General features: G+C 36.1%; 2 protein-coding genes across 2 annotated transcripts; both read left to right on the forward strand.

The window, feature by feature from the left end:
- The first annotated feature begins 1,372 nt into the window (after positions 1-1,372).
- LOC132182212 (cysteine-rich receptor-like protein kinase 46) lies at positions 1,373-4,959 on the forward strand. Its single transcript, XM_059595402.1, has 7 exons — positions 1,373-1,789; positions 2,780-3,218; positions 3,328-3,464; positions 3,681-3,891; positions 4,017-4,251; positions 4,357-4,507; positions 4,618-4,959. The coding sequence occupies exons 1-7, from the start codon at positions 1,373-1,375 to the stop codon at positions 4,933-4,935; spliced, it is 1,908 nt and encodes a 635-aa protein (XP_059451385.1). The 3' UTR covers positions 4,936-4,959.
- Positions 4,960-8,334: 3,375 nt separating this feature from the next.
- LOC132180295 (cysteine-rich receptor-like protein kinase 42) lies at positions 8,335-12,003 on the forward strand. The gene is made up of 6 exons (XM_059593070.1): positions 8,335-9,354; positions 9,802-9,915; positions 10,015-10,365; positions 10,539-10,773; positions 11,054-11,198; positions 11,395-12,003. The coding sequence occupies exons 1-6, from the start codon at positions 8,562-8,564 to the stop codon at positions 11,755-11,757; spliced, it is 2,001 nt and encodes a 666-aa protein (XP_059449053.1). The 5' UTR covers positions 8,335-8,561; the 3' UTR covers positions 11,758-12,003.
- Positions 12,004-12,453: the final 450 nt, after the last annotated feature.

A 12,453-nucleotide genomic window follows, 5' to 3' on the forward strand; every position in this document is an offset into this window, starting at 1 on the left:
AAGTATTTAATTTAATTTTTTTTTTTTAACACATGGCACCTCAAAATAAATAAATATATATATATAATAAAATTAAAAAATATATATATCTTTTTACAATTTTACCTGCCCATTACCCAAGACACAGCAATCCTTCTTTCGCATCCCCCATTTAACCCACGACAATTTAACCCATGGCAGCCCTTCTCCCGCACCCAAAAAACATAAAAAAAAAAAAAAAACAAATCTCTAAGACGCTCTCTCTCAGACTCTCTCTAGTCTCTTCATTCTCTGTTCTTTCTATCACAGATTCACAGGCAATGCCTCGTCTCCTCCTCCCTGGCTTCTCAGTCGCTTTTGTAGTTTTATGTTATAGTTTTAGATTTTTGTTCTAGTTTCTTTCTTTTACCTAGTTTTAATTTTGAATTTTTCGATTTATTTTATCAGTCTCTTGAGGTTGTATGGTGGAGAACACAAAACTGGAGAACAGGAAAAGGCGTGGGAACGATCAAACTCGATAATGCAGCTACCAAATAGTTTAGTTCTCTATATTGAAAGGGAAATTGCTGAGAACTTCGATTTAGATTCGATACTTGATGATTTTGTACTTTTAAGAGATTGTAAAGTGCAGTTCTAGACACTTTTTTTTTTTTTGGTATTTCTGTCTTTTTGATATAGTGTCAACATGTTACATTTCTAATATATCAATTTGAGCACATATTTATGAACTTCTATAGATATTTTTTGTGATGCATATATTGTATGAATTACCAAATTTTTAAGGTGAAGAAAATTTCTAGGACACCAAAAATTTTTTGGCAACCCTCCTAATATAAAATGGTTGGCTCCGCCACTGCACTTAAGACTTTTATGGGTAAAAAATGATTTTTTTTATTGCACTATAACATATCTCATCAAATAAAGCATTATTCTCAATTTAATAAGCTAAATTTGGAAGAAATTTCTCCAACTCAATTTGGTCGAACTTATCCTTAATGGGTGTCGTATCCTTTTGTAAAAACTTACGTAATATATTCATATATAGCTTTAATTAAGGATAACAAAAGAAAAAAAAAAAAACTGAAAAGGAGCAAACCTTGGCAGTTAATTAATCATCAAGTTTTGAGTTGTATTTGTTAGCCCCACAGTCCACCTGTCGCTCAAAAGCTCCTAATTTCACTCTGTAGTTAGTTGCATTTGTTCGTTTCTGCCACCTCTGTCTCCAACCAAAACCTCACACATTTAAGGCCTGAGGTATAACCATATTCCTCTAAAAATAACAGGAAACAATGAAAACAAGAAATAAACCCAAAAGAAAAAATCAAAACCACAAAACATGCGGTAATCAAAATCTCATGATCTCTACTACAACTTGGCTTCCTCCCGAGCTCCCATGGTGGCGTCTGATCTTTTGTCTTTGATCTTCCTCGCCCTCTTCTGGGTTCATGCCACACATGCAGACTCAACGGTGGACATGATTGCCCGCTCATGCAGGAAGACGCCTGTGCGCAACGCATCGCTTTACGTGGATGGGTATTGGCATCTGGTAGTATCAATGGAGCAGGAGATGGTCCGTAACAAGTTCGCGTTTAATGAAATGGGCGAGCCGCCCGATCGAATCTATCTGTTTTCGCAGTGCATGAACGATCTTTCAGGCGAAGAGTGTAAAATGTGTTTCGACCAGATGAAGACCCTCTTGCCCAGTTGCTTTCCTAACACAGGCGGTCGTGTTTATGCTGACGGGTGCTTTCTCAGGGCAGAGAATTACAGTTTCTTTGAAGAAATTATTGAGCCAGTTGATGACATGCAGGTAACGTTGAACCCTAAATCTCTTTCAAGTTTTCTTTTTTTTTTTCATTGGAGGCATGCCAAACTCGTGGTTAATTTAATAAGCTCTTGAACCCTAAATCTTTCTTATATATTGAGATTGTAATGGTCATAATTACATTGCCATGACCATTACCAATATGTGTAAAGCTTTCAAAGTTTTCAAATTTTTTTTTTTTTGTTGGCATTGGACTTGATTTGATTAATGTGACTTTTAGACTATGTTAGCCTTTTACTTTCTGTTCATGAAATGAGTTGTAAACATTCTTGATCTTGAACTTCTTGCCCTATATGTTGAAAGCTGCTCCTTAAATTCCAACAAATTAATTAATGTCTTTAAAAAATCAAATGGTTGGGATTTGTCACGTTAGTGTTAATCACTTTTACCAATCCAATATTTATCACCCTAGTATTATTTACTACATTTTACCTCATTTTGAAATTGATAAATGCTACTGAGGCAAAATTCTGTTCATTTAATTTGAAAACAACTGTTAAGATTTATGAAATTGTATAGGACACAATACCCTAATTAAGGATTGTAAAAGATCTTGATCATTGACTGCATATAAAAAAAGGATATCCTGTTTTGGTTGAGTGATGTTAGGAGTTTGCTATATATGGTCGAGTCAAATAAATTAATATGGATTAGAAGAAATTTGTTATTATCAGTTTTTTTCTGCTGATTCTAAGAAGAAGTGGCTTATTTTAACCAGTATTAGTTGGAAGTCGGTGTCTAAATATTTTATTTTACCATTATCTCATTGAACTGATGTGACAGTGCTCATCAACTCTATTAAAAATAAAAATAAAAAAATTCAAGGACCGATGGACACTGCCATTTCAGCTCAATTTATATGACGTGACACTATATGTCTATAGTTAGATGCAATAAACAAAATTAATATGACAAAATTTATAATTAGCTCTTGATCATTCAACATGTGCCGTTTTGGGGATTGAGTGGAAACAGATATGCAGTGACAGTATGGAGGGGAGACAGGGGTTTAATGATACAACGAGGGAGTTGGTGATGGAAATTGCAAAAGATGCACCACATAACAGAGGCCATGCAGTGCAGCACCAGGAGTTGGAATCAGGTGCATCCGTCTATGCCATGGCTAATTGCTGGAAGACTATCAACGCCGAAATGTGTTCTATATGCCTCGGAAATGCAGCTATGGCTTCCTTAAGTTGCCTGCCATCCTCAGGGGGCCGTGTCATGAACGCTGGCTGCTTTTTACGTTACGCTGATTATGACTTCTTCAGCAGCAGCACTGAAGCTCCCAGCATGTTATCTTATGCTATTTATGCTACGGGAGTGGTTGCTCTCTGCACTTTCACCATTACAATTGGATTCTGTGTTGGGAAAACTGCTTACCAAGAAAGTATTCAGGAGCCAAAACTAAAAAGTAAGTAATTTTCAAAGAAATTATTATCCCACTTGTGTAATTTTGTTTCTGATCAGCATTAATTATAATAATAGTTTGGTTAATTTGTATGAATTAATTCCATCTGAAGGAATGGAGACGGACTTATCAGTACAAGACAAAAGCCTGCAGTTTTTGCAGTTCAAGTACTCAACGCTGGAGAGAGCAACTGACTGCTTCAATGAAGCTCACAAACTTGGTCAAGGAGGATATGGTGAAGTCTTTAAGGTAAATATATTATGTGTTAGGGAGATAAAACGGTCATGAAGTTTTTATCCAGAGTACATGAATATACGTAGTTAAACACCACTTTAACTTAAAAGCCTAAATTAATAGGTTTAGGTCCACTTATGTATATTAAGTTTTTATTTATTAATTTTATGTTTTTTCAATGTGGGACTCAATACTCACAAATGAACTCACAACAATTATGAAACTAAACAGGGAACCTTACCAGATGGTAGAGAAATCGCGATTAAGCGTTTGTATGTAAGTGGAAAGGGGCGTACAGATGATGTATACAATGAAATGGATATCATTAGGAGAGCCCAGCATAAGAACTTGGTTCGTTTCCTGGGCTGCTGCTTCACCCACATCGATAGCTTCCTTGTCTATGAATTCCTCGCAAACAAAAGCCTTGACCATTTCTTATTCGGTAACAACTTCAATCTCTACTATTTTCTCTCTGAATAGGAAATTAAGGAAAAGCAGTCAATTGGAAAATGATTATTTTTGTATGTTGATCGTGATGATGACTTTCTGTGGTGCCATGGAAGGAAGACCCAGAGAAGAAGAAGGAACTAGATTGGAATAAAAGGCTTGGAATAATCATAGGAACAGCTGAAGGTTTGGAATACCTCCACATGGACAGTCAAGTGCGAATTGTTCATAGAGACATCAAAGCAAGCAACATTTTGTTAGACTTGAGACATAAACCCAAAATTGCTGATTTCGGGCTCGCAAGGTTTTATTCTTGTGACGAAAGCCTCATCAGCACTGCCATTGCAGGCACACTGTAAGTCTACTTACAGATTTCATGAATTCCAATTGGGTATTTCTGTTGATTATCATTCATGCCAATGTATGCTAACAAAATCTCCCTCTTGTTAACGGCTTCAAGAGGGTACATAGCTCCTGAATACCTTGCTCATGGAAGACTAACTGAGAAGGTAGATGTCTACAGCTTTGGGGTTCTTGTGCTCGAAATAGTCAGCGGTCATCGGAACAGTGAATTTCAACCTACAGAAACGTTTGAAACTCTTGTTACTAATGTATGTAAACTCATCTCACAACCTTAAGCTCAAACTTTTTTTAATTAATATATTTCTTCATTTACTTAATTAGAGAATTTATTTCTGTTTGTTTGAAAATGCATGTATAGGCATGGAAGCGCTTCCAATCAAAAACAGTAACGGAGATAATCGATGTAAGCATGGAGATGGAAGACGTTGAAGAAGCTACAAGAGTTATTCAAGTGGGTTTGTTGTGTACACAAGAATCGGCCTCTTTACGTCCAACCATGACAACGGTTATTCAAATGCTTAGAGAAAAGGATGCCCATTTGCCGGTGCCATCCAAGCCTCCTTTCACCGAAGAATCCATGGAAATATCTCCCTCATTTGAATCTTCCCGCCGACGACCTTCTTGTTTATCTGATTTATGTACATTCCACAGTTTCAAAACAAGTGAGCCCGAATGATTCCTTTTTTATTTTCATTGGGCTCTTTCTCTCCCTCCCTCTTTTATCAGGTATATATGTTTGGGTTTTAGTTGTTTTATTTATGTATTTTTAATTTAATTTCTTTTCCCGTATCTACACTAATGCTAGAAATTATACTTTTATCTTATCAGTATCTCACTTTATTGGCTTGCTAGTCATGTCAATTAAGTCTTTGAATTTTTATTATTTTTTAATAAGGACTGATCCAATGACTAATTGACACTGTCACTTCAATAAAAAAAGATAGTGTTATAATAAAAATGTAATTTCTAGTATTATTCTTCGTATACATGATTGATTAGTACTTGTAAAAAAATTAAAATGATTTATTTTCACTATCACATAGTCTCAATTATATGATTATCATATGCCTGTCTACTAAATAGGCAATAAATTTCGAAAGGTGTTAGTTTGTCTTTTTTGGCATGTTTGATCATATCCGAATAAATATAAAACTTAGCACCGATTGACACTTTTTATAACCTAACCACTTATTCAATGTGGGACTACTTTTTATGGTTGTCTTGTCACAATTCTCGCTCGAGACTATAGATTATAAGTTGAAGATCTGGCATGAATGGAATTGAAATTGAAACGGAAAGTCATAAGAGGGATCCAATAAGGTGGAAGGTTGCCTTTTGAAATATTAGGTGTATCTTTAACTTTTTGATTTTGACTATAACCATATCCGACGATCAAGATTAAAATTCACTTAATACTTGAAAATATCCTGACTGTCCAAATTCAAAAATAAGACTTTTTTAACAGCCGATGTCTTTGAATTTTGCATAAAGCCCACCTATATTTCTTTCTAGTCTTCCTTTCCTTATCTTTGCTGTATTTTGGCTTATGAGTTTCAGTCCAGCTATATTTTAGGCGCAAAAATTCCTTACGATTCCTCATATGACAGCGGGATGAAGCACGTGACCAACAAAAAAAAATGATTTCCTTTGACTTTTGGAAATTTAAAGCAGGTGGTGTTATGATGAAACTGTGCAACCAGTTGTCAACCGACAAAGTTTTCCTTGATAGAAGGAATTTTTTTTTAATTTAATCTATAAAAGTGATATGTGTCCAGTGATAGAGTTAGACAATTTATATTGAGAGTGACGCGTGATAACTTGGGTTAGTAGGAGAGAAAAAAAAAATCTTTTTTTTGAAAGTGCCGTTTGGAACTTGGATAGGAAAAAAAAAAAAAAAATTAAACCTTTGGTGGTGCCACGAGTGGCTCCGCCGCTGCATGTGTCCCTTGAAATATACATGTTTTTTTAATAAGTGGGACAAAGTTGAAATAAATTTTATTAAAAATTTATATGCATCTCACTTATTATTAAAAATAGGGACACATGTCACTTTTATAAAATAGATTAAAAAAAATTCTTTCAATTCAAGGAAAACTTTATTTCCTTCGATTCAATTTAGAGGAAAACTTTATATATATATATATATATATAAAAGAAATGCCATTACTAAAAGATTTCATAATAGGTGTACATCACTGTACTTTGAACAAAGTGGACAAATTTCCACTTTCTTATCGGAAGGTCAGAACTAACCAAAAAAAAAAAGGAGGAAAAGTGAAAGAAATAATGACGGTGGTTGAGTTGAAAGGGCACTAGGCTTGTGGGGTAGAAATTCAATAAACTTTTTGGCTTTCTTCTCTTCATTTTTTTTTTCTTTTCTTTTTCTGGGGTTTTCTTACTTCATATACTTGTAATTGTAAAATCAAATGTAGAAAATGTGTACTGAAATTACATCTAAAAAAGGAGAAGGGAAAAGACCAAAAATCCAAGAATATTCATGTTTGAGGTCAGCATATTCTTCTCTTTTAACAAAGTCATTTAAGAAATGGAAAGAGTTGGTAAGACTAGTGTCAAGTCTAACCTTAAACCCAAAAAGGGTATTTTTGTAACATCATATTTGTTGTTTAAATTTATTCCATGATAGTAGACATCCTTATAATTCTCCTTGGTTTCAAATTCTAGACACTCACTTTAATGTAACACTTTTATATCATAGATTAATATAGATTTAAATCAAGTGCAATTAGTTATTTGTATTGTAAGAGAGTAAATGAGCCTCACACTTACTAGAATATCTATTCGAGCTATCCCGACACTTGCTTACCCGGACCAGAGGAACTCACGTATCATCTCACATTTGTTTAAGATTTTTTTTCTTTTCTTTTTTTTTTAATCTAGTTATTTTTTGAATTGACCAAATCATTTGGAAACAAGAATTTGGGAAAAAATTTTAGGGTCTTTAGCATTTATCTTTTGAGAAATATGTCACTATTTCATAAGATGGTAACACATTGCTTGAAAATTAATTTTTTTTTAAAAAAAAAATTTGGGAAGTGTAACATTTCTCAAAGAAAAAGTAAATTTATTATTATTTGATTTCTCATTTTTTTTAAAATATAATATTGAATATGTAGAAATTATATTTAATGGGAGCCCTACAAATTCAATGAAAAAAAGAAAAAGAAAAAAAAAAAGAAATCATATTTCTCAAGTAAAAAAGGGGCGGCCTTGAAATGGTTTGTCAAATGCGGTTGCTGTGTGCATTTGAATCAAACGACAAAGAACCCCACGTGGCACGTATAAAAACACTTTCAAGTCAAAGAAGGGGTCCCACCCAGACGGTGCATTGTGAAAGTTAAATGGATGCTCTCTCAGACTTGCCAACATTGTCTCCGTCGGCGCAAAACGGTGACACGTGTCAATGTGGTATTTGACAATTTTTACTGAAAATTTGGATGAAAGTTAAGAGTACAAGAAATTATTTTAACCGACTGAATTATTGTGAAAAAACTTTAAATTCCTTTTCACACCATCAATTCAGTAGACATTTATTAAAAGGACAAACCACGCTGTCCACATTTATAGTGTAAACTAGGAGGTCACTAGTTCGAATTCCCCTCCCCCTTCTTGTGCAGACATGTCAAAAAAAAAAGGGAATGAGTTAAAAGTTTTTCATTACACTTTCCTCCTATTAAGTTGTTTAACGTCCATCTAAAGGAAGATTTAAAGGTTGCTTTTGCAAATTATCATAGTGGGTCATGATTCTAAGAACGCCGCGTGTTCATGCACGCCAGGCTTCTTTCTTTTTTTTTTAATAATTTTTAAAATAATAAATCACCCCAGCGTGCAACACGCCAGGCGTGATGTTTAATATCACCCTATCATAATAATCTTATAAGTTTTTTTTTTTATCTCTCTAAAATTAATGTGACTCTTAAAAAAAATTGTCAAATTTAATAAAAAATCTTAATAAAGGGAGTAGAGTGAAAGGAATAGATATTTTAAAAGTCAATAATATATATTTTTTAAAGTGTGGGAGAAAATTATAATTTAATTATAAAATTGAGAGGTAAAGTACGTGCAGTTAAGCTTATTTGTCTGTCCAAACTATAAACCGGCAAGCGCACAAACACTCCGGAAAAACAGGAACAGTCAATAAGTGTATATAGGAAAGTGGAAAACAACAAGAAGAAGAAGAAAAAGAAGAATCAGCCAACCCAACCCCCATGCTACTTTTTCATTTCACCTTCTTCATTTCTCTCCCTTCTTAATTAGCTCATTGCTGCTCTGCAGATTATCTTCATGATATTGATACCCACCATGAATTCCATGCGCTACGAAAATCCAACATGGGTTTACTCTTTCTTCTTCTTCTTCTTCTTATTCTCGCTCTTCTCTCTCTCCCTCTCCGATCCCCGGACATCTCAGCCAGGCATCTACTGCGGAGCCTCCAAGCCCCCGCTATCCGCCAACTTCATACCAACCTTTGTCAAAGAAATGGAGAGCTTATCGCAGCTCGTCACCGCGAAACACTGGGGGACCCACTTTGTCAACTCCACGCCGCCCATGTACGGACTCGCTCAGTGCTTCCAAGACCTTTCCCACACCGACTGCCTCCTTTGCTACGCGGCAAGCCGCACCAAGCTTCCCCGCTGCCTCCCGTCGACCTCTGCTGCCATATTCCTCGACGGCTGCTTCCTGCGCTACGACAACTACAGCTTCTACCGAGAAGCTGTTAACCCTTTGATGGACAACGTCAACTGCAGCTCCAAAAGCGGCGTGGTTGCGGATGAAGTAATTGCGAGGGTTGAGTTTGTGAATTCTGTTAGGTTTGCGATTGAGAACGTGACGAGGACTGCCGTGACAAATGGAGGGTTTGGATTGGCGGAAGTGAAGGGGTCGGTGTATGCCTTGGCGCAGTGCTGGAAGACTGTAGGGAGTGATGGATGCAGAGAGTGCCTGGAGAAGGCCGGGAAGGCGGTGAGAGGGTGCGCGCCGAGGAGGGATGGGAGAGGTCTGTTTGCCGGGTGTTATTTGAGATATTCCACCGAGAAGTTTTACAATGACAGGGGAGAGGCAGAGAATGCAAGTCACGGTAATTTTCTTTTGTTTGTTTGATGGGAATTCAAGGGAAAAGAATGAGAAGACAATATATTTAATTTGAATCTGATTATTTTAGTTGTTTGGTTTCCGTATAGTAATGCAATTTAACCAACCTGCTGTTTGATTTCTTGGGTCTTAAATGGTAACAGGGGAAAGGGGATAAGATTCAAATATTTTGTTTTCCATCAATTTTTCTCAGCAGGGAAAATAGGAGGATATTTATTTGTTATTTATTATTCATCTACTTTATTGGCTACTCTTTTGTCCCATTATGGCAGTTGCATTTTGGACTGAAACTCACCTTTTGTCTAATGGTGGATTTCTTTTTTTTCTTTTTTTTTTTGGGTGGGATTTTCGGTGCTATTTGATCTTCTCTGACCATGTTGATGATACTTTTTAATGGGCTAATTGCTTCCTTTACGTGTTTGTTGTTGTCCAGGTTCTTCTCGAACAGGAGTCACGGTAGCCATTGTCTTGTCGGCAGTCGCCTTCCTAATGCTTTTTCTGTTTGCCGCATTTGCAGGGTATGCAAGATTATCTAGGATCAAAGAAGGTATGTACACTTGTGAGAGTGTCTTGATTGAGACAAGAATTATAGCTGTTCCTCATGCAGTATTAATGTTCTAACTCTCCAATCTTCCTTGCACTTCAGAGCGCAATAATCTGGGCCAAATTTCAACCAGTATTGACAGGCTTAGTTTGAATTTCAAATATGAAGCTCTTGAGAAAGCAACGGACTACTTTAATACATCAAGAAAAATAGGGCAAGGAGGAGCTGGTTCTGTGTACAAGGGGACTCTTCCAAATGGGAAAACTGTTGCTGTTAAGAGATTGATTTTCAATACCAGGCAATGGGTGGATGATTTTTTCAATGAAGTGAATTTGATCGCTGGAATTCAACACAAGAATCTTGTGCAGCTTTTGGGTTGCAGCATTGAAGGCCCTGAGAGCCTCCTGGTTTATGAGTATGTACCAAACAGGAGCCTTGATCAATTCATTTTTGGTAATTCTTCCTTCTTTACTCCTGAAATTGCTGTTGGTGTTACTCTGCTGAATTCTAGTATGATTATGGTCTAAATTTGCAAATGAAAACATACAAGCTGAGAAATGGGAAGGGAGAAAAAAGTAGTAGTGCAATTTCAAACTGGTGATGATCTCTAGCTAACTCCTTTGCAGACAAGAGCAAAGTTCAGACTCTAAATTGGAAGCAGCGGTTTGATATCATTGTTGGAACAGCTGAGGGGCTTGCACATCTTCATGGAGGTACTAAAGTAAGAATAATTCACAGAGACATAAAAAGCAGCAATGTTCTTCTGGATGAGAATCTAACTCCAAAGATTGCTGACTTTGGCCTTGCTCGATGTTTTGCTGCTGATAAAACTCATCTTAGTACTGGAATTGCTGGAACATTGTAAGTAAAAGCTTCTATTTACCATGATTTAGTAATGTATAACTGCACATCTATTGTATACATAATATGTTACATTATTCCTTTTTGTCTGCTGGAACACCGGAATAATTCAAGATATTTGCTCCAATACCATATTATATCACCAGATATTTCAAAAACTTAAACTGATAAGAAATAATTGATTTAATCATTTAAAACATCTATTTTCACTGGCTCTTATCTTTTTGTCATGATGTTCTTTTACTTTGTCATTAATCTTGCATATATTTTGGTGGAACAGAGGATACATGGCTCCTGAGTATCTTGTTCGAGGACAACTTACAGAGAAAGCAGATGTTTATAGTTTTGGAGTGCTGGTTCTTGAGATTGTATGCGGTAGGAGGAACAATGCCTTCATTGAGGACTCTGGTTCTCTTCTACAAACAGTAAGACCAGGCTCATTTATATTCTTCACTTTTTTTTTTCTTTTTCTTTTTTTTTTGAGCAAATACAAACAAAAGGGAAGGGTTATATAGGGGATCCTTCTCACTATTAATTCTAATAGAAGATAAGATGGGAGAGATACAACATTCTAGGATTATGCTCTTTGGTTGTGTGTGTATAATTTCATTTTCACCTCAGGTATGGCAACTCTATCGAACAAGTAGACTTGCTGAAGGTGCTGACCCTTGCCTGAGAGACAAATTCCCTGAAAAAGAGGTATCAGATGTGCTTCAAATTGGGCTTCTGTGCACACAAGCTTCAGTTGCTTTGAGACCATCAATGGACGAAATAGTTCAGTTGCTAAATAATAAAGATGGTGAGATTCCTATACCAACGCAGCCTCCTTTTCTGAGTGCCAATGTGCTTGAGCCATCCAGCTCCATCAAGTCATATAGCATGAACAGCTTAGGGTCGAACGCCGCAAGAAAGACAGAAGAAGCATCCTACACCTCCACAGAGTCCTCTAGCATGGACAGTTCAGATGGGCTATCAAGAATCTAAGAATTCTTTTTAATGCAAGGATAACAATGTAAATTCACATTTGTGGGTTTGAAGGAAATCTTGCGTGATTCTCTGCAGCAAAGCAACCCTCCAAGCAACAAGGCTATGGAGATGCTAAAGAAAGTATAGGTTTTTGCTAGTCAGAACTCATTAGCAGATTTACACCAAGAGATAGGAATTTTTCTTTTAATAATTTTTGTATTCAGGGAGGAAGTTCTGGAGGTTTGGTAACATATTTTTGCTCTCTGGTTTTTCTTTCAAAGACACTTGAATGCTTCCATAAACCATAAAAAGTTGATCAGGCAGTGTAGTTCCTTGTACTTGCTTGCTAATAAAATTTTTAGTACCAAATGGGGATCATGTGCAATTAGCTGATCGTATTGCATGCAATAATAATAGCTAATGTGAGAAAGTAGGCCACAATACGGTCAAGTTGTCTGATCAGCTACCCGAACAAGTGAGAGACTTGCCTATCCTAGAGTTAATATTCATCCGAGTTGGCTTGTTTTTATATACAAGTCTAAATTGTTCATGTAATTTCCTTTTTCTTCTTTTGGTCATTCTTATTACCATTGGATGATCAAAATGTAGAGTATATTTGATGCTCATGTTGAGGCCCTTTTCAGAATTGAATTGTGTGGGGTGTAGCATACAGTTGGTAGTGTTAAATAAGTGATTAATGCGATAGCTGAGGGA

The sequence above is a fragment of the Corylus avellana genome, chromosome ca5 (genome assembly GCF_901000735.1).
Source record: "Corylus avellana chromosome ca5, CavTom2PMs-1.0".
Classification (NCBI taxonomy): domain Eukaryota; kingdom Viridiplantae; phylum Streptophyta; class Magnoliopsida; order Fagales; family Betulaceae; genus Corylus; species Corylus avellana.

Excerpts from the sequence above, each read along its gene's own strand:
- LOC132182212 (XM_059595402.1), top strand. The coding sequence starts at position 1,373 with ATGGTGGCGTCTGATCTTTTGTCTTTGATCTTCCTCGCCCTCTTCTGG. Across the intron at positions 3,219-3,327 it reads TCAGGAGCCAAAACTAAAAA|GAATGGAGACGGACTTATCA; the intron begins GTAAGTAATTTT and ends TTCCATCTGAAG. Across the intron at positions 4,508-4,617 it reads TTGAAACTCTTGTTACTAAT|GCATGGAAGCGCTTCCAATC; the intron begins GTATGTAAACTC and ends ATGCATGTATAG.
- LOC132180295 (XM_059593070.1), top strand. The coding sequence starts at position 8,562 with ATGATATTGATACCCACCATGAATTCCATGCGCTACGAAAATCCAACA. Across the intron at positions 9,355-9,801 it reads GGCAGAGAATGCAAGTCACG|GTTCTTCTCGAACAGGAGTC; the intron begins GTAATTTTCTTT and ends GTTGTTGTCCAG. Across the intron at positions 10,366-10,538 it reads CCTTGATCAATTCATTTTTG|ACAAGAGCAAAGTTCAGACT; the intron begins GTAATTCTTCCT and ends ACTCCTTTGCAG.